The following is a 22,374-nucleotide window of genomic DNA, read 5'->3' on the forward strand; positions in this document are numbered from 1 at the left end:
TGGGGGTTGTCCTGATGTAGAGCTGTGTATCATCAGCATAGCAGTGGTAAGACAAGCCATGCCTGCTAATGACACTACCCAGGGGGAGCATGTACAGTGAGAACAGTGTGGGGCCCAACACCGAGCCCTGGGGGACACCGCAGGTGACGTTGTTGGTGTGTGATTTTGCTTTGCCCAGGGCAACGTGCTCAGTTCTGTCAGTGAGGTACGAGGTGAACCAGTTCTTTACATTTCCTGATAGTCCAATGGTGTATTGTGGTCAACCGTATCAAAAGCAGCTGTTAAGTCCAGGAGGATGAGGAGAGATGGGGAGCCGGTGTCTGCTGCCATCAGGAGGTCATTTGTGACCCTGACCAAGGCTGTTTCTGTACTGTGGCCATAGCGGAAACCAGACTGGAATTTTTCAAACAAGTGATGTTGTATGAGGTGATCCTGGAGTTGTGCTGCAACTGTTTTTTCCAGAACTTTTGACAGAAATGGGAGATTTGAGATGGGCCTGTAGTTGGAGAGGACTTCTGGATCAAGGGTAGGTTTTTTTAATGTTGGTCTGATGACAGCAGTTTTTAATGCAGATGGGATATGGCCGGCCAGGAGGGAGTGGTTAATGATATTGGTGATGAGTGGAGAGACAGCAGAGATGTTGGCCTTCAGCAGAGCTGTAGGGAAGGGGTCTAGTGCACAGGTGGATGGCTTCATTTTCCTGATGACGTCCTCCACCTCTTCCTTTGTGATGCTGGAGAAGGAACAGAGGGTCTGGACAGAGTCAATCGGTGGGTCAGCAGTTTGAAGGGGCAGGGCAGTAGTGATGGAGAGGTGTGAGCGGATGTTATTCACTTTTTGTTTAAAAAAGTTGATGTGCATGTTGCACCTCTCCGTGGTGACATCAGATTGGGATGGTAAAGGGGGTTTGAGAAGGTGATGAACAGTTGAAAAGAGCTGTTTGGAGTTACCAGGGCTATTGTTGATTATTGCGGAATAGAACCTGGACCGTGCATTATTCAGGGCTTCAGCATATGCCCTCCCGTGTTCCCTGTATGCCTGTTTGTGAACGGTCAGACCAGAGGCCTTGAGTCGCCGCTCAAGGACACGCCCAGCAGCCTTCATTGTACGTAGTTCACTGGTGTACCAGGGTGCGGAGCGCGAGAAGGAGACTGACCTCGATGTTAAGGGGGCGTGGAGATCCAGGAGACTGCTCAGGGACTGGTTGTATAAGTCCACTGAGTCAGCAAGAGAGAGGGAGTCAGTTGAGCCAGAGGAGAGATGTTGAAGGTCCAGGGCCAGGGCATCCATGTTGATATTTTTCACATTCCTGAAGTGGATCTGCCGCTTTGGTTTGGTGTGGGAGGAAGGAAAAGGGAGCTCCATTGACACAACTCTGTGATCCGAGACGCCAAGATCATAGACCTGTAGGTTGCTGATGGGGGCGGAGTTTGAGATGACCAGGTCAATTGTGTGTCCTCTGGAGTGTGTGGGGGCATCAACATGTTGTTGTAGGTTGAGGGAGTCTAGCAGCTGAAGAAAATCAGCAGCGGGCTGGCATGAGGGGGTGTCAACATGAATATTTAAATCACCCAGAATGATTGTATTGGCAGAGGTAGTACAGAGTGTTGTGAGGAGATCAGACATTTCCGGGATGAAAGCAGAGTTGGGTTTAGGGGGCCTGTATATGAGTAGAACAGTCATGGGATGGGGGGGCTTGCATGTGAATGCAAGACATTCAAAGGAGGAAGTTGTAGGCAGCACCATGGGGGACAACTCCAGGTCCTGTTTGTGGATGACAGCTAGGCCACCACCGCGTCCAGTTCTGCGGGCTGCCTCCAAGTAACTGTAGCCTGGGGGACAGGCTTCGTTTAGGGCAGAGTAAACCTCTGGCTGGTGCCAGGTTTCTGTTAGACACATGAAGTCAAGTCCTTTTTCCCTGATATGCTCTTCAATCAAGCTGGATTTATTATTCAAGGATTGAGTGTTGAAAAGTTCAAATTTAACCAGTGACTGTGGAGTTATTCTCTGTACAGGTCGCAGAGCCTTAAAATCCACTCCGCGCAGGTTGGAATCCACTCCATGAAATCTATCCAGCCGGGAGTGCGGGGATCTCGCGATGTTACGTCTTTTGCCCTCAGCCGTCTCAGCGGACCTAATGGATGTGATGAAGCCGGCAGGCTGACCATAAATAAAGTTTCTCCCTGAGCCTCTGTGGATATATTGAGGTCTACAATAGTCCTAGCTGCTTAATGGTGGAAATACAGGGTGGGATGGAGCGATTGTTGTACTTCAGCAGCTGTGGGGCGAAGTACGTCAACATCGAACCTGATGTTGAGTGATGTTTGCCTGTTAGCAGCTAGGTACGGACCCGACGCATCTGGGGAAGAGCTGGGAGGCAGTGCAGAAAATCCACGAGACAGCAGAGACAGCTTAGCAGGTTGACCAGGGCATATTCCTCACCAGGATCGCCGAAAAAAAAAACGCCAGCAGTGACCAGGAAAATGTCACATCAGCTACTAGTTTTTAGCCGTTGTTTTTAGCCGTTACTAGGGAAACCAAAATAACAAGTGAGCTACACGGCTCTTCACAATAACACAATAACACTGGAACAACATAAGACAGTCCATAAGCTTGCTTTTCGTCGCTGATGTAGCTTGGGAACCAAGTAGAGATAATATGTCAACAAAAAAATCACTTTTTAAGTAAAATTGCTTGGAAAAGCGGCGAACAGACAGCGCCAGCGTCCTCTCCGTTTGTTGCCTAGATTCATAACCTTGTGATTCAGAGAAAGTGAGCCCAAAACATCGGAAAGTATAGTATGTCCTTGAGAATTTTTTTATTAGACTTGTCCAAATATAGCCTGGTTCTACCAGACTCTCGTACTTCACTTCATTTCATTTCATTTGTACAGAGAGTCTGGACCTAATCAATTGACAAACGTTAACTCACTTGAAGGCGGGTGTCTGTTGAAGTTTAAAATGATTGGATCTGCCCAGTGCCACTCTGGATCTGCCATAACCAATCCAGAGCTGAACCAATCGCTAACGTTTGGTTGTGACGTATGTCATGCGCCGGGAATCACGCGCAGGTTGTACACAAACCAAACACCTTGCGCGTCTGCACGAAAATGTCCGTCAACGACAGCTGCAGGTTTTGTTCGTCAAATTTAATTTATCAGGGAAAAATTGCAAATTGTAAATCAACTACCGACCTACAACAACAACTCAAACTGGCGTACGACTTTATCGTCATTGTTCTCAGACACGCCCTCTGTTCGCTGATTGGTGGCCGCTGTGGCGGTGTCACGTTAAAATTGTACCGGGGGCGAAAATTGTACCGGCCTACGTCATCGTTTGTTTACATCCTGACAACCTGACAACCTGCCCGGCAACAGACGACGCGATGCAGAAAACATGTTTCCAAACGACGAAATAACATAATACAGATAGCGGATCGCTATCTGTATTATGATAGATAGTGATAACACTTGTTTTTACTTTATATTTGTATTGTATTTAATTGTTTAATCGAAACAATAAAAAAAATTGCCCGCGAAACGGGCGATCGAGTCAAATGACAAATGTTTTGCCCGCGAAACGGGCGATCGCGTCAAATGACGTAGGAGGGTTCTTGAAACATAATACAGATAACGGATCGCTAGATAACACTTGTTTTTACTTTATATTTGTATTGTATTGAATTGTTTAATCGAATTTAGCTAGTAAACTGAGTGTTTTAAGCAGGTTTCATAGTCTAGAATGTTCAAGAACCTTCCTACGTGATTTGACTCGTGATTTGACTCGTCATTTGACGCGATCGCCCGTATTGCGGGCAAATTTTTTTATTGTTTTGATTAAACAATTAAATACAATACAAATATAAAGTAAAAACAAGTGTTATCGCTATCGATCATAATACAGATAGCGATCCGCTATCCGTATTATGTTATTTCGTCGTTTGGAAACATGTTTTCTGCATCGCGTCGTCTGTTGCCGGGCAGGTTGTCAGGATGTAAACAAACGATGACGTAGGCCGGTACAATTTTCTCCCCCGGTACAATTTTAACGTGACAGCGGCACCAGAAAACCAAATTACATACAACAAGTCCAGACCTAGTAGACTGAAGGGAAATTCAAATTGAGCGGAAGTACTTAGGCGGGCGGAGCCAGGCTAGTTCAAATAGGCATAAATGAAGCAAAATAATACAAAACGAATATGAAAAGTTGCAAAGATTTGAAGGAGATTTAGCTGAAAAATTAATTATTTTCTCCCTCCTCTGGACATCATCGGTTGTGAACCTTTCTTGGCGTGCACCTGGCAAATCCGCCATCATAATAGCAATCCGCCATGGAACAAGCGCCGGTCGCTCTTAAAGGAGATGCGAGAAAACGCTCTGATTGGTTCATTGCCCGTTACGCCCAAACCACACCTACGGGTAATTAGGCTGCTTCAGACCAACCCTTTTGACACTTGCGCCGCGGCGGAAGTGTCATTTATCCGCCTGTAAAATAGCGATAGCGCCGTAGAACCGCCCACAAAGCTACTTGCGCTTTGCGCTTCCCACTTGCGTGGTTTCAGACCGTTAAAATAGGGCCCTATATCCGTTTAGGAGTAGAAGTCAAGTGCAATTTAAAGTTACATATGAAACCAGCACAATGAGGTGTATGGCAAAATGCTTTTTCGGTAGGCTATGGTGACAAAATCAGTTTGTTAATTGAATATTCTCCCTTGTATTCTGTCCCTGATGTGCTTGGGACAAAAGAGACTATGGGCCCTATTTTAACGGTCTGAAACGCAAGTGGGAAGCGCAAAGCGCAAGTAGCTTTGTGGGCGGTTCTACGGCGCTATCGCTATTTTACAGGCGGATAAATGACGCTTGCGCCGCGGCGCAAGTGTCAAAAGGGTTGGTCTGAAGTAGCCTAATTACCCGTAGGTGTGGTTTGGGCGTAACGTGCAACAAACCAATGAGAGTGCCAGCTCCCATCCCCTTTAAGAGCCATGAGCGCATTTGAATCGGACAAGTTGATATTTTGACAGCCCGTCTGCAGTCTCCGATGCACATGAATTTCGAACTGCAAATGGCTTAGTTTATTGCCAAATAATATGGCCTAATTCACACATGGAATAAGGGGTTTTCTTCCACAACTTCAGAAATACTGAGTCCTCAAATAAATTTCGGCAAAGAAAACGTATGATAGGCTATAACATATGATGACCGAAAGGACGAGATCGCGGGTACAAGCGGCCGAGATGAGTTTTCTCAGAAGGGTGGCTGGCGTCTCCCTTAGGGATAGGGTGAGAAGCTCAGCCATCTGTGAGGAACTCGGATTAGAGCCGCTGCTCCTTTACTTAGAAAGGAGTCAGCTGAGGTGGTTCGGGCATCTGGTAACGATGCCCACTGGGCGCCTTCCTTGGGAGGTGTTTCAGGCACGTCTAGTGGGGAGGAGACCTCGGGGAAGACCCAGGACTAGGTGGAGAGATTATATCTCAACACTGGCCTGGGAACGCCTCGGGATCCCCCCGTCAGAGCTGGTCAATGTGGCCCGGGAAAGGGCCACATTGCCCTTTCCCTGGGGCCCCCTGCTTGAGCTGCTCCCCCCGCGACCCGACCCAGGATAAGCGGACGAAGATGAGATGATGATGAGAGTGTTTAGTTTGCGTGTGTTTAAACAGAGCACACACGCGCGCCCGCATTCATTCATTCTTTTTGACACTCACTCGCGGTAAAACAATGTTTTTCACGATCAAATAGGCCTACTCATCAATCCTAAAAGTTATGGGCATGTAGGCCTACACGATGTCTGTGTCAAGAAAATATGTGTTTGCTGTACGGTGTTTGCAGATGCATTGATTTAAAAGTACAACTTATTACCGCTGCATCAGCTGTTCTTTCCCAAATAATTTACCAAGAATGTGCGGCTAGGTAGATGAGAGAAGCAAAGTGTATGCGCGAGGTGCACAAGCAATCCGTATGCATAGCATGCGCATGTATGCATGCGCCCTTAAAATAGCATCTGAACAACACGCCATTGACTTTAAACCAGGTATTTCCTGGTCAGTAGCGCAATGGTATTCAGAGACGGCAAAATACCGTTTGCGCCAGAACACGCCTCCTCCTTCCGCCGAACCGCCCCTTGGGGCGCATGATCAATCCCTAATTTACCGGCGAGTGGCGCTGGTGGGAAAAGAACGCTCTGCGCCAGTTGTAAACTAGCAACGACACATGCGCCAGTGACTAAGTCACTTGCGCCGGATGCAAGATAGGGCCCTATATTTCATCATGCATGAATGGACTTACCTTTTGTTACACCACAAGGCATAAATCTTTTACAATAGTTCATAATGCCAGTTAATTCTGTATAAGGGAATAATCTGCAACTCCTCTCACATCCAAAGTATCCCAATGATCTCATGCATTGTTATGTGTTACGAGCGCACACCAATCTTCCATCAAATGAAAATGCTAATGGTGGCAGTGGGCTGGAGCAGCTGTACAACCGGCCGCTACGTACCCAGTCAGGATGTGAGTCGAGCTGAGATAGAGCCCATCAGAACACAGAACCAGAACAAATGATTACAAACAGGTGGAGCAAACTCTTGTTTCCAGTGAGTCTGCCAGAGTTTACACCTTGGGTGGGTGCGACCAGCCGGTGCGCCGATCAGCGTTCAACATTCTCGGTCTACTGTCTCCTCCCGGGAGTGTGCGTTGAGCAGGACATGTGTGCCTCAGGGTTGTGAGCAGACCCAGACGATTCCCTGATTATTCCTGACATGAGATGGATAGCAAGCAGTTACAAGAGACAACGCAAGCCAATCGGTAGGCAGAAGGTAAACTTTACGCGAAACAAAAAGAAGTAAAGACATAGTCAAATGAGCTATCCTTTAATTAGCTCAGTGGCAACAGGATAGGAAGACTGTGCGAGGACAATTAGTTTTTAACACGCGTTCTGACTGGTGTCGTCTTGCGCCTCGTTGCGTTACATTACCCGTTTTATTGCATGGCAGCTATGGGCATCTGTGAAGGGGGAGAGGGGGAGGGGCAGTAATGGAGTTTGTGGATGCCAGAGAGGATGGTGTGTATGTAGGCACTGGACAGATGAGGCCAAAACACAAAATGGCAGATTGCAATCCCATTTTATTTTTCTCCTATCATGACAGCATGATACTTCCCATGCTGTCTGTCCTTTTAGTGCACTTGCACTCAAACAAAAGAGAATAATCTGCACAAATAATTTGTTAACCGAAAAATAATAAGCTTTTACAAGCTACTGAGAAGCCAAGATGGGTTTTAAGGACTATATCTTGCATCACATAACCATTAAGACTAAAAAATCCAACGAAACATTTGTATCCAGTAATGATAATCAAGTAATTGTGATCACTGGTCAATGTAATTAATCAGTGAACCTTGATTGTGTGAAAGGCACAAAATGTAATAGCGTTGTTGGCAATTTGTTGAGCGTGGATCTGACACAGGATTGTATTCATATATATATATATATACATATATATATATTATATATATATATATATATATACATATATATATATTATTCTTACATCAAATCTGCACTGTTGAGAATCAATAATCAGTGCCCAGATACCTTTCACTCGCAACATGTTTTGTTGTATCGCATTAGCCAAATCAATGTGTAATTTAACCAAAAGAGAGGCATTATTGCTGCAGACAATTATGTGGCTGTGTTTGGCTAATGGAAAGTGCCTCGTGATTCATGGGCGACCGCACACTCCAAAAGAAGGAGAATCCTCTGTGGTCGTGACTTGGAAGGGAAGTGCAGAGTGTGAGGGGGCGGAAGGGTGGGTGGTGGACCCAGAGAGACAACGATGCTGACGCCTGATTCTCAATACATTTCAAAGTCATTCAAACATGACTACGTAAAAAACCAACCCACACCCAACAACTCCAAACTCAGACCACACAACCGATGCTCTGAACGAGCTACTCATCATTCATACCAGCGGCCCTTTCAGGGTCATCTCTGATCAGACAATCCTTCTGCAGTTGTTGGGACTAAAGCATCTCAGAGATCTTGGACAAAAACCCTCCGTCTTAGTATCATAAGTATTAGTAGATTGGTATTAGATAGTACCATTTTGGAAAGGGAGTTATTATTAGGAAGTACATTACTCATTCTTAATATTCTTCATAGTAATATCTCCTTTTTTGGGTAGAACCATTTTTAATAGTTCACATTGCCCGTACATGGTAGGTCAGGTGTAGACTCTTCAGATACAAAAGAGTTCAGCTTATGGGGTTCCCCTAACCCATGTTCTCCAGGAGAAAGTATTGGCTTGATATTAAGGTGCAGAACAGCATCTGCATAAACGTATTTTTTCATGCTTCTCTTTTTTGTTCCATCCACCTGAAATATAATTGCAGGATATACGTAGGAGGAGCGATCACTAAGGAGGCGTGTGTTTCTCTCTCACATTATTGGTACAATATATCAGTCCCTCTTGATGGAGCATCTCAATAGTAATGCTTAAATAAACCTTCCAAGCACTTTCGCCTGTAACACTGTGATTCCGTGTTACATGTGTTATTGTGGTGTGCAATTGCTGGCATTCTCACTAGTCTGACTTTTGAATAATAATCAAAGTCAGATAACAGCCAATTTTGCTGAATGGGGAGTTTTACTTTCTTTGCTCTGTATTTGTAATCGTGTTTCTAGGTGGCGGAATTCTAGAAGCATGTTATTGGCTTACAGATAACTTGGCCAGCGCTGGACAATTAAACTTTTCCGGTGGGAAGACAAGATAAAACATCCGGTCCGGGCTACATCGTGCAGAGTCAAAGTGTCTCTCTAGGTTTCTGGCCATCACAGAAATAATCAAATCCTTTTCTGAAAGCTCTTGTGAATATCTTGGCGTAACTCTACCCATCTTCATGCCGTCTAGCCAGGGCCCCCCCCAGAAGTTCTACTTTCATATTACTGCTGGATCCGAGATCAGTCAGTAGCTGGTCTGAATAAATCCATTGCTTTTCTAGGTTTAGATTGCTCACCTCCATTTTAATTCATATCCACCGTTGAAGCCAGCCACTGGTCCATACATTGGCCCGTTCTGACTTTCGATTTGTCTAGCAGTGTTTCCATTAGCTCGCATTTACCGGCAATTAGACACTTACAATTTAATTGGCTGGTAAATATCTTTGTTTTTCTTAATTTGTATTTGAAACACCTCATTGCAATATCTACATTTTTTCTAAAGGTTATCATTTTAGTTAATAATAATACAATTATATATTTTTTTGACCATACGTTGACTGCTGATCTGTCAGTGATTATACTTTAGCTTGTGGCTTACTGAATGTGTAGACTTCCACTGCCCTCCTGCCACACACACCACCGGTGCATTCACACCTGAGTCTTTTTTTCTGAACCCAAGAGTGTCTCCCCCGATAATACGGTTGGTTTGTGTTGGTGTGAATTCTCTATCAAACTCACTCTGCTTGAAAACAGGGGTCTCGGCCCGCTTCCAAGTGAACTCTGGTTTGATTCCCTTTTGGTGAGAACTTGATCCGACTAGCTTTAGGAAGCGAACCAAAAAATAATGCATTGTGGATTGAATGTACACACTACTTCAATTAATCGTGTTTCTAGATGGGTTGCAGTCAGACATGATGCATTAACATTATCCATGAAGAGGAGACTTGTGAAGAGAAACATGCGGAAAACGCCTTTCATTACAACACATATTTTCAACATGTTGTTTTGAACATGCACAAATCATTAGAAACGCGGGACATGTGTATTACATATGGCTGTTATATTTTACATTTGGGCCATCAATTTGAATCTGTTCGGCCACCTTGGCCAGCTAAAAACTTCCACCAGCGGAAAACCCTGGTGCAAGACCTGTCCACTCAATCACAGCTCAAATGCCATCCAATTGGCCTGCCTTGATTGAAAGGGTTGTCTTCCAGGCCCTCTTGTACAAAAAACGGAGTGTCCCACCTAAGAGAGACTGGAAGCCTAGGCTAGTTGGCCCCTGACTGTTCTGTGTGTTTCGTTCCTCTCGCCAGCTGCCATCGAGGCTTGCCTAGGTCACATGCTGAAGCGGCGGGCGGCCGGCTTCCTGCGCAGTGACAAGATCGCCGCCCTGTTCACCAAGATCGGCAAGGTGAACGACACCACCAGCGACGTGTGCTGCAAGGTGCAGGAGCAGCTCCAGCAGCAGTCGGATGTCTCAAGGTCAGTATGTCTCTTGCCAAAAAAACACACACCCAACTCTTGGAAGTGAAAATACATTGGGTTGACACTAGGGCTGAGAGGAATTTGGTCTTACCGTGGCTCCTACGAAATCCGTAGTAACCCTTTTGTATTCGGTATTATTTGTATTTTATTTTTCCTGACAAATTTAGCGATATCTCAAAAATGAGAAAAGTAGTTTAAATCTGTAGGCTTGTAGAACAAGCCCAAAAACATCATTTTAGTAAAAGACTCAAAGGTTGGGCCAGATTCAGCCAAAGGTAGTGCTAAAATAAGCACTTGATTAACAACTTTCATGGTGCAACCCATACTGGTGTCGCGTTCTTGAAGAAATTAGTCCAATCCGGATCGCTTTTAACTCACTTTATTTGTTTAAGTATTTCGGTATGGTATCTATGAAGCAAAAGGGGTGAATTGTATTTAACACGCGTGGAGAAAAATATTCCGCAGAGCTACTTCAAGCCCCGGGGCTTCCCCCGGGGCTCTCGACGGGCTGCCTATGTTTCTGACCTCAAATCTGACTCCCGCTCTGGTTAGTATCAAGTAGGCGTGGCCTGTGTGAAGTAGTCGTGGCCTATGTGACGTATTGGCTCCGCCCTCCTCACCTGTCTAAAGGTGCTGCCATCTGTGGCTGGAGTAGTTATTGCAGCTTGTGTGTTCGATCCTGCTTTCTTGTGGCTATGTGAGGGTAACGAAGCTTGTGTGTTCGATCCTGCTTCCTAGTGGCTATGTGGGGGCAGCTTATGTGCTTAAAATATGTAACACTGTCCAACCATTTGGATATGATGCAATCACCATAACTTGACCAAACGCCCACACAAACTGACTATGTGCCCAAGGAGGTAAAAGCTACCAACTTGGCCCACATCTAGGTCTACCAGGTGACTGTGGGACAATATGGTGAAAGACGCATAGCAATTAGACCAAAGAAGGCGTAGATATACAATTTCAAGTAAAATATGCATATTCCCGACTTTTAAATCACCATAACATAGGGCCCTATTTTAATGGTCGGAAACGCAAGTTAGAATCGGAAGTAGCTTTGTGGGTGTGTCTCTGGCGCTGTTGCTATTATACCGGCTGATAGATGATCTTGCGCCCGATCAGTGGCGGTCCTAGTATTTTTCTGAAACAGGGGCCATTAAGGGGCCTCATGTTACATTCAAGGGCCAAGTACAGGGTGCATCCAAGCACACAAATATTTTATTCAGTAGGTGCAAATACATTTGACAGTCATACCTTTTTCCAACACGATAATAAAAAGTGATGAGACAGTTAGGTTCTTCATGATTTTCTCGTTTATGTTACGGCTCAAGACGGGGTGGACCCAAACGCACGGCACAAATGACCACAGACGAGAGCGGAAACAGTCGAACAGTTTATTAATCCACGGTTGATCAAGGTTAATGCAGAAGGTTGCGTCCGTTAGGGGTAATCCTGAAACCACGGGCCGGGGGGTCCGAATCGGGGTTGGATGGGTCGGCTGGCAGGCGAACCGACAGTTGCGCACGACGATTCGACGAAGATGGTAATCCGGCAGTAGAGCAGGGTTGTGGTATAGTTGTGATGGTGATGACTGGTAGAGAGAAAGAAGTATTAAGAATGACCAGACATGAACATGACTAAACTAGAACTAGGAATACAGGTAGGAATAGAATCAGGAAGCTACTCAACAGGGTAAGTACTACTGACGATCTGGCGACGAATGGTTGGAAGACTGGGGTAGATATCCTGGTGATCCTGATTGCATATGACTGTCAGGTGCGGGTGATCAACGTGGCTGGGTCAGGGAACTGTGCTGGAATGAGGAGGCCACGCCCCCGCACATGAAACACTGAGACAGCAACAAACAGGGACAGACAAGACTGACAGAGAACGGAACTAGTGGCAGCTAAGTTCTGGTGGGAGAGGCCGTGACAGTTTATTTATATTGTGCATAAAGGACACAATGCAAACAACTCATTGAATACATCACACACACACACACACACACACACACACACACACACACACACACACACACACACACACACACACACACACACACACACACACACAGCGAATTCAGAACAAAAAATAGGTATTTTAACAATCATGTACAACACCGTTTCCAAATACAATACAATTTACTTTGTTGACATATTAATACCTCCTAGCTTAAACATCTCTCTCTCTCTCTCTCTCTCTCTCTCTCTCTCTCTCTCTCTCTCTCTCTCTCTCTCTCTCTCTCTCTCTCTCTCTCTCTCTCTCTCTCATTTTCTCTCATTTTCTCTCATTTTTTCCCTCTCTCATTTTCTCTATCTCTCTCTCTCACATTTTTTTTCTCTCTCACTCAGGCACACACACATAGCCTACACCTCAACAAATAAGAATTCTCAGATTGTTATGCTTTGAGCTGAAACGCCTGACAAATATATCCAAATCGAATGACCTGGCCCATCAGGATTCACTTTAGGACACACTACCACCCAGCCAACCACCCACACCCACACCCACACAAACACACACACACACACACACACACACACACACACACACACACACACACACACACACACACACACACACACACACACACACACACACACACACACACAGCACAGCATATTCAGAACAAAGAAAAAGGTGACTTACAAGTTTAATAGTTTACTTTAGTGCTCACAATTTAGTTAACAAACCTAAAATTAGTGAGAGCAGCATTTAAAAACTCTTTCATATATTAATGACAACCAACACAAGGATTTGTGACTAACCAAGAATTGTCTTCAATTTGGATGGATGGATGGATTCTTTCTCCCGCCAAGCATAACGTCTGAGAATGTCAGGCTCTGGTAACATTCAGCCATTAACAGTAAAAGTTTCAAGCAAAAATAATATAAAGCCAAAACCTCCGCAGGTCCGCTTCTTCTACTACGTTGCATTGACACATTACTACAGCCAATAGTTTGGGTGTGGAATTGCATCTGTGATCATTGAATTCTCCGGTACTTTTTCTCGTCAATTGATTGACGAAACAGGGGAACGTCAGGGGCCAATCAGATTTCAGCAGGGGCCAGGGCCCCTGCGCCCGATGCAATTCTAAAAAGGGTTGCCCTGAAGTAACCCAATTATCCGTAGGTGTGGTTTGGGCGCAACGTGCAATGAACCAATGAGAGTGCCATCTCCCATCCCCTTCAAGAGCCATTAGCGCATTTGCACCTGACGAGTTGATATTTTGACGTTTGCAGTCTCCGATGAGACGGATACATGACCACATGAATTTCAAACTTCAAATGGCTCAGTTTATGGCCGAATAATATGGCCTATTTCAAACATGCAATAGCGTTTTCTTCTACAACTTCAGAAGTACTGAGTCGTCAAAGAAAACATAACACACATACGATATGCGGTCTTGCGGCCGCAACTGTGGGTGTATTTAATGATATGCGACACTACATTAACACACATCATTTTTTACCAGTAGGGTAGGCCTACATTATCGTTATCGACATGTGTTCCTAATATGCATGTGTCCCCCCTTTAATGTAGGCCTACGTTGCCATGGACTCTATTATATGTTACGTGTTTAGTTTGTGTGCGTTTACACAGAATCAGAATCAATTTTATTGCATCTTATTGTACAGTACACAAGAGTAGAATTCTTAGGCTTGGTTCCTCAACATTCACATAGCAGCAACAGTACAAGATAAAATAAATAAAGATAAGATCCATAAGAAAAAATTATAAAACAAGTACCAGCATCAATAATAATAATAAGTAATGAGGTGTAATAAAGTGGGAAGTGTAATGTGTCCAAGTGGTAGTGGGAGTGTTAGCAGCCACAGCTAGTGTTATTGTGTAATAAATAAATGCTGTGCTAATACAATAGACATGTATACTGTTAAATACTAGTCTGTTGTTGTGGTGTGCGTGTGGATGGTTTGGGGGTAGTGTGTTTCTCCAGGAGCCTGACTGCTTGGGGGAAAAAACTGTTTGGCATCCTCTGGGTTTTGGCCCTTAGGCTTCGGTACCGCCTCCCTGATGGCAGTAGCTCAAACAGTTTCTGCTTGGGGTGGCTGGGGTCCACAATGATTCAGAGGGCCTTCTTGACACACCGGGCCTTATAGGTTTCCTGGATGGAGGGAAGCTCAGATCCGCTGATCCTCTCAGCTCTCCGTTGTGCCTCTGAAGAAGGCACAACAGACTTTTTCAGCCGCCTAAGGTGAAATAGGCGCCGCTGTGCTTTTTTCACCACCTGGTTGGTGTGCTCCTCCCAGGTGAGTTCTTTGTTGATGTGGATCCCCAGGAACTTAATGCTATCTACCCTATCCACAGCAGACCAATTGATGGTGATGGGGTCTTGAATCTGTCCCTTCCCTCTGAAGTCCACTACGAGCTCTTTCGTTTTGTCAAGGTTGAGAATGAGGTTGTTGTCCTGGCTGTACTGTGCCGGACAGTCGACCTCCCTCCTATAGGCCGTCTCATCACCATCAGTGATCAGGCCGATCACTGTCGTGTCATCGGCGAACTTGGTCACTGCATTGGAGCCGTGTATAGCCACGCAGTCGTGGGTGTATAGGGAGTAGAAGAGGGGGCTTAGGACACAGCCCTGGGGGGCTCCTGTGCTGATAGTCAGAGGGGCGGAGATCTTAGAACCTATCTTCACCACCTGTTTTCGATCCGTCAGTAAGCCAAAGATCCAGTTGCATAGGCTTGGATCAATGCATAGGTCCCTGAGCTTCCCGGTGAGTCTGGGGGGGACCATTGTATTAAATGCCGAACTATGATCCACAAACGGCATCCTCACATAGGGGCTGAGTGGAGTGCTGTGGCAATGGTGTCATCTATCGATCTGTTGTTTCGATTGACGGGGGTCCAGGGCTGGTGGCAGCATTCTGCAGATCAGCACCTTGATGAGCTTTTCAAAGCATTTGCTGACTATGGGGGTGAGAGCAACAGGGCACCAGTCGTTTGGGCATGTTACCTTGCTCTTTTTACTGGAATGATTACTGATGACTTGAAGCTGGCTGGCACTACGCCCGTGGAGAGGGAGAGGTTGAAATTTTTTTGAATACACCAGCCTGGTCCGCACATGCTTTGAACACCCGGCCAGGTAACCCGTCTGACCCGGCAGCTTTTCGGATGTTGATGCGTTTGAACACCACAAGTACATCCTCTACTGTGATGACAAGAGCGCTGGCTGTATCATCTGCAGAGTAGGTTCTCTCTAGGAGACTGGTGTGGCTCACTTCAAAGCGGGCGTAGAAACTATTCAGCTTGTCAGGTAAAGAGTCAGAATAATCAGCTGTGCAGCTAGGGGTCTCTCTGAAATTAGTGACTGTGTGTAGTCCCTTCCACATTCTGCGTGGGTCATTGCTGCTCAGCTGTGACTCTATTTTCTTGCCATAATCCCTCTTAGGTGCTTTGATCACGAGGTTAAACGGGCAGTTTTCATTTCAGTTGTATCTCCGGTTTTGAATGCTGTTTACCTAGTAGTAAGTGCCGTTTTGACATCAAAATTAATCCATGGTTTCCTGTTTGGATTCACACTAACTGTTTTTGTGGGCACTACTTCTTCTATCACCTTTCCTATGAAACCCAGCGCTCCTTCCGTGATCTCATTGACGTCACTGTTCTCCACAAACACATGGTTTGTTCCTGAATCCTCGAATTCTCTTCATGGCTGCGCCCATGAAGAGAATTCTTTTTTTTTGTATTTGTACCACGTAGGTCATTTTAATGTTGATTTGAAATGCTCTTACACACTTGATTACATTGCTACTTTATTCCGGTCACCAATTTATGCATTGCATGGTCTTGCTCTGCGTGCAATTCAATGTAAAGTTGTGTTGTTTGTTTTCGGGCTGGTTTTCTAAAGAGACTTATGTAGCTAACAATAAACAACGAATTTCATGAAACAATCACAAAGCCGAACAGGAACGCTATGAATCCTCCGAGACCGGAAGTGATGTCAGACGTGCAACTTGGAAGGCTGGCACCGAGGATTCAGGAACACACCATAAGTCATGGAATCAAAGCAGTCCTAGAGGATAGCGTCTGACTCGTCAGACCAGCATAGACTGGTGGAGACGTTTTCACCCTGTGCTTGTAGGCGGGCACAAGGAGGATGGAAGAGTAGTCTGATTTGCCGAACGGTGGGCGGAGGAGGGGTTTGTATGCATTGCGGAATTGAGTGTAGGCGTGATCCAAGCATCTTCCACCTCTCGTGTTTACAGTTATGTGTTGATAGAATTTTGGCAAAACTTTCTTTTGCGACACTCAGTTAAAGTCTCCCACCACTATTAGAGCGGCCTCTGGGTGTCTGTTTTCTGTTTTGCTGATGGTTCCGTACAGTTCCTTGAGCACGACATTTGTGTCAGCTTTTGGTGGAGTATAAACTGCTGTGCATATGACAGCAGAAAAGTCTCTCGGAAGCCAGTGTGGGCGGCAGAACAGGACTAGGTATTAGGTAGATAGGTATAGATGGATGCGCCTGCATTCATTAATTCTTTTAAACACTCACTCGCGGTAAACCTATGTTTTCTCATGATCAAATAGGCCCTATCAATCCTTGTCAAGAAAATATGTGTTTGCTGGACAGTGTTTGCAGATGCATTGATTTAAATACAACTTATTACCGCTGCATCAGCTGTTCTTTCCCAAATAATTTAACTAACGTTATCATTTACCCTAAAACCAGATTTATTTTGGAAGGCTGGGATAGAGCCTACTTAGCTCTAGTTTATCCTTGTTTTTATTATTATTTTAACGCATGGCATAGCCTGCTACGGTGTTCATTCATGCAGCCCCTATGGAGAAAATGTTGCAGTTCCGACCTGCCATGGTACCTCAAAATAGCAAAACCAACTGCGCTATGCGCTAGTTCACTCAGACCAGGTAATTGTCGGTCAGTTGCGCAACTGCTTTATCGATCTGTAAGATAGCACCATGTATCATTTGCGCCGGAACACGCCTTTGCTTTTCGCTGACACGCCTCTCAGGGCGCAAGTTTAGTGGCGCAGGTTTGCTGCGGGGGAAAATCGGCTTTGCGCCGTTTGCAAACTAGCAACGATACATTCGTTGGTGTAGAAATTAAATTGCGCTGGGTGCAAGATAGGGCCCATAGTGTCAAAACCACGTAGGCTCGGCTGTCTCAGCTGGCTAAGAAGAGGAGACGCCATAATATTCCCATACTTTGGTCCTTTTACAATATTTACAAAGCTCTTTATTTCTTCCAAGTATTGAAGTCTCCTTCTCAAAATAAAGCCAGATCTTTACTGGTCATCAAAATGTCCAGTGGTAGAGCCCACGGCAGATGAACAGAAGGTCCCTTGTACAAATCTGACTACAACCACACATGTTTTTAGAAATGTCATCAAATACAGAACACAGGTTGTAGATGATGAACTGGTTTATTGCAGAGTCTGAATAAACAAATGAGTCACAGAGCAGGTGTTACACGCTGCCGTGTAGGTTAACCCTCGGGTGTGCGTGGCGATTGCTGCTATACTCTGTGTGCATTGATTGTTTAACACACAGCAGGTGTGTAGCCTCACCCAGCCCCAGAGTCTCATCAGTCTGGCTCGGGCAGGTGAGGCTGCCATCAACCACAGACTCTACAGTTTTCCTCCGGTAAATCTGCTCTCATGGTGTACCAAATCTATTTGACCATTACTTACAAAGCTTACCCTTTGCGCAAAGTATGGAAGACTTCTCATTCTAAAAATATAGTGTGTTCTTGCCCTGCTGGGCGATGCCGCATGTGGCTCTGTGGTAGAGCGTGTGGCATCAGTGCTTGTCAACGCTGTGCAGGAGGACTACTGTTGGAATTCAACCTCGACCAAACAGATTTTGAGGATCAGCACAAAACGATGTATATTATGATGTCTGCATTTGGCCATGCTCACCATATGGTGGACCACCTCATCGTTGCTTGCAACTACATTTGTAATTATATCATACCTTATCTCATACAAAACAAGACGGCTTCCTTGTGTAATCCCTCAAATAATAAAAACACTACAGCCGTCCTGTCTGGGGCACAATATCAACTAAACTTGGTTGGCCTAAGAGGGCTTGTTCACACTACCTCCGTCCGTCGACGGATCGCATTGACTTTGCATAGGGCGCTCGCGAAATGCATTGTGGGTCCGTCCGTCTATTTGGCTCTTCAGAAATTGGAGGAATGTGAACAACTTTTCAGGCAGCGGCGGATCCGTCGGCCAATCAGGTCGCGGTTATGCAAATACACTCCTGTTTCCTGGATCCATTTTGCAATAACAAGCAGGAAGAAGCAGGAAAAATCCAGCCGTTATATGTCTTTTAAAGATATGTGGAATGATAGGATTGTTTTGAGGCCCCTGTTTGTGTCATCTTTTGTATTTATATCCGCACATCGGCTTTGTAGCAGGAAGCGATTTGATTGGCTGTAGTATGCGTCTACATAGACTAGTCCCCTTTACGTCAGACACGCCCTTGGTCATCCGCTGATGGACGCGTGTAGTGTGAACGAGGCATAATAGGGTACAGTGTGTGATTTATAGGTAAGGTGACCAGATTTTCTGAGACAAAATCCGGGGACACTTTTGGTTCAGAGGCTTAAAAATCTCTGATACATGTAGTGTTTTTGTCTTTGAAAAACTAAAATGGGGACTCTGCCCTTACCATTCAAAAAGCAGTTTCTCTCACCCTATTTCTCCTAAATTGCATAGGAATTGATGAACAATTTGTTTTTCTTCTCTGATCAAAGTAGCTGAGATCAAGAACATCCATAAAATCAGCTGTAATAAACAGGGATCAGCCAGACACTTCACCCAAACTAAGGCCTACTCCTTACACCATATGATTTTCACAAGATTTGGGGAAGACTTTTAAATGGAAAATGCCACATTTCATGTTCAATGTAAACTTGAGGATATGGTTTTAAAAAATACATGATTTTAAGTTGGTTTAATCAGTTTTCCCTTAATGTGGGTGGAAAATAGCAACAGCTACAACCTGGCATGGTATATCTCCTCTTGCTGTACAATATTAATGTCTTATTGTGAATGGTCCCTAACTGGAAATAATTCAATTATAAACTAAAAATTCTAAATGAAGGCCAAAGTACCTTACACCTGATTTACAAAACCCAATGTATTATGCGTTGCCAGCACAGTAATGAGGAGGATGGGACATGTCTCATGCCATGCACCGATTTATCTCTAGACAATGTAATTTACTTGTAATAGTGGTTGTGAAACACAAACTGGTTGAATGGATGCACGAATGCCATGATAGAATCACGTACCTGTAGCTGCCTCTCGCAAAGGGAAAATATTCTACCGCGCAGCTTTTTCACAATCAAAATACCAGAAATATGGGCATTCTAGATTCTAGATTCATAGACATTCTTCATTTTAGATTTAAAATGTCGGGCGCAAGAGTCATTTATCTGCCGGTATAATCGCAGCAGTGGCAGAGACTCGCCCACAAAGCTACTTCCGTTTACGCTTCTCACTTGCGTTTCAGACCGTTAAAATAGGGCCCTTAGTTTGACTTGATGGATTCATGGATAAATATTCAAATGAAGGACACATTTTGAGATTAAACTAAATCTCTGACACTCTAAAAAGACATGGTATCTCCAAATTTAAAGAATAAGCCGCGCAAATAAAGACAAGTGGTCCCGTTGGCACCGTTTGTCACAGTGCTAAACCAGGAGGGATAAGATCAAATGGCAGACCACTCAGGAAAAGTAACAAGAAAAAGGCCTTTAATATAGGCCTTCAATAATCTCCATGAAACAGACATAAAATACATGGAATTTGGGAACTACAAGGGACATGACAACAACAAAGAACAAGTAAAGTGAACTGGTATATAATGGGAGGGACCAATGGGGAGATGAGGTGCAGGTGGAAAGGTTGACAGGGAAGCTCTAAAAGACCCCCCCCCCTGCAACAGGAGTGCTGCTGCCAAGACCGGCAAACACAGCTGGATGGCTCATTCTAAGATTTTACATTTCTTTTTGATTTCCTCATGGGAAGGATACATCTCTCAGCCGTCAACTGCATGGGCTTTACCACACACGAGAGGTTTGTTCGCCATAAGCACCTGTCATTCAAATTTAACTCCCAACTCCCAACTGATGCTTGTCTTCTTTGTCGGCTTACTGTGTGTGTGTGTGTGTGTGTGTGTGTGTGTGTGTGTGTGTGTGTGTGTGTGTGTGTGTGTGTGTGTGTGTGTGTGTGTGTGTGTGTGTGTGTGTGTGTGTGTGTGTGTGTGTGTGTGTGCGTGTATATTCAAATGAACATCATCACGAGTACAAGCCTGGAAATAATTAATCATAATCAATCCCCTGTATGTTTAATTGACTGTAATGGGCTGCATCATTGCAGTGATGCGGTAATGGTCACAGTTGAGTTCCCACAGACATAATGGCCGGTTAGCCACCAAAATGAGTAGCCTAACATCCCCTCCTGGCTCTGATAGTTGACAGTACTCTAAACTAGCAGCCTAACATCACCTCCTGGCTTTGGTAGTTTACAGTATTCTGACCTAGCAGTCTAATGTCACCTCCTGGTTCTGGTAGTTTACAGTATTCTGACCTAGCAGCCTAACATCACCTCATGTCTCTGGTAGTTTACAGTACCCTGACCTAGCAGCCTAACATCACCTCCTGGCTCTGGTAGTTTACAGTATTCTGACCTAGCAGCCTAACGTCACCTCCTGGCTCTGGTAGTTTACAGTACCCTGACCTAGCAGCCTAACGTCACCTCCTGGCTCTGGTAGTTTACAGTATTCTGATCTAGCAGCCTAACGTCACCTCCTGGCTCTGGTAGTTTACAGTACTCTGACCTAGCAGCCTAACATCATCTCCTGGCTTGGTAGTTTACAGTATTCTGACCTAGCAGGCTAACCTCCTGGTTCTGGTAGTTTACAGTATTAGTTAACAGTACTCTGACCTAGCTGCCTAACATCCCTTACTGCTTCTGTTAGTTTACAGTATTAGTTTAAAGTACTCTGACCTAGCAGCCTAACAACCCCCGCTGGTTCTGGTAGTTTATAGTATTAGTTTAAAGTACTCTGACCTAGCAGCCTAACATCCCCTGCTGGTTCTGGTGGTTTATAGTATTAGTTTACTTTACTCTGACCTAGCAGCCTAACATCCCCTGCTGGTTCTGGTAGTTTACAGTATTAGTTTACATTACTCTGACCTAGCAGCCTAACATCCCCCCCTGGTTCTGGTAGTTTACAGTATTCCGCCTAGCATCTCTGCATTACCATGATCATTATGGGTAATTTAATGGTCGACAAACCCATCTTACCCTTTCTCATACAAAATCCACAGACACAAATACATTTCAGACTTGCTTTTAGATGGAATTAAAGAAAACATTTTAATTACAGTGGTAGCTGGTATATCAGATTAGCATTAGTCTATGTCTCCAGAGGAAAATTAGTCATTAGTCATAGGACTTCAGCTTTAACATGGTTAGGAATGAATACAATAGTAAGCCAAATGAAATTGAACATCCAAGAATTGAATATCATTTGCTCAATATGATTATAATGCAAGTTATCAGAAGAATATAGGAGGGGGAAGGAATGGCAACGTTATACAAACAGACAATATACTTAACAGTGGGTTGCCGTTAGTAAATAATAGCAAACAATAACAACAAAACTTGGTTTGTGCAAAGTTATCACAATAACACCTTATCAGAGCCTAAGGCCTGTGTTATAAATCATTTTCATCACTTTTATTCAACGTTTGGCTCGATCTTCCCTTCTTGTGCGTTCAGTCAAAAGCCTTCGTCTCTGCTTGTGTGTGTGTGTGTGTGTGTGTGTGCACCAGTGTGTGTCGTCGATGTGTATTCGTGCACGTTTTAATGCATGCATCGCCCATCGCATCACGTCAGCCTGTCTGTATGTCTTTGCGCTTGTGTACACCACATGTACATTTGTACACGTGTGTAGTTGTATGAAGTACTTTGTGTGCGTAGCCTCCTAAGTGCAAGCCATGATGTTTCAGAGCCCATTAATTGTCCATTAGTGAAAGCCACATGGCTGCCAGCACCAAGGCTTGAGGGAGCGGCTCCTGTAGCAGGTGGGGGGGGGGGGGGTGCAAACTAGTCATTACCTAACCCTTTGTTGATATTTTTTAATTGTTACTAAAATATCTATTTGGCATAAGTTT

The 22,374-nt window shown here is 44.7% G+C and overlaps 1 protein-coding gene across 1 annotated transcript in view; it reads left to right on the forward strand.

The window, feature by feature from the left end:
- The window catches only part of sgsm2 (small G protein signaling modulator 2), a 78,338-nt gene that overhangs the window by 21,382 nt on the left and 34,582 nt on the right, over positions 1 to 22,374 (forward strand). The window contains exon 3 of the mRNA XM_056611306.1: positions 10,028 to 10,196. Within this exon, the coding sequence (XP_056467281.1) occupies positions 10,028 to 10,196 (169 nt within the window). The remainder of the gene's footprint in view (positions 1 to 10,027; positions 10,197 to 22,374) is intronic.

Source organism: Gadus chalcogrammus, chromosome 16 (genome assembly GCF_026213295.1).
Source record: "Gadus chalcogrammus isolate NIFS_2021 chromosome 16, NIFS_Gcha_1.0, whole genome shotgun sequence".
Taxonomy (NCBI): domain Eukaryota; kingdom Metazoa; phylum Chordata; class Actinopteri; order Gadiformes; family Gadidae; genus Gadus; species Gadus chalcogrammus.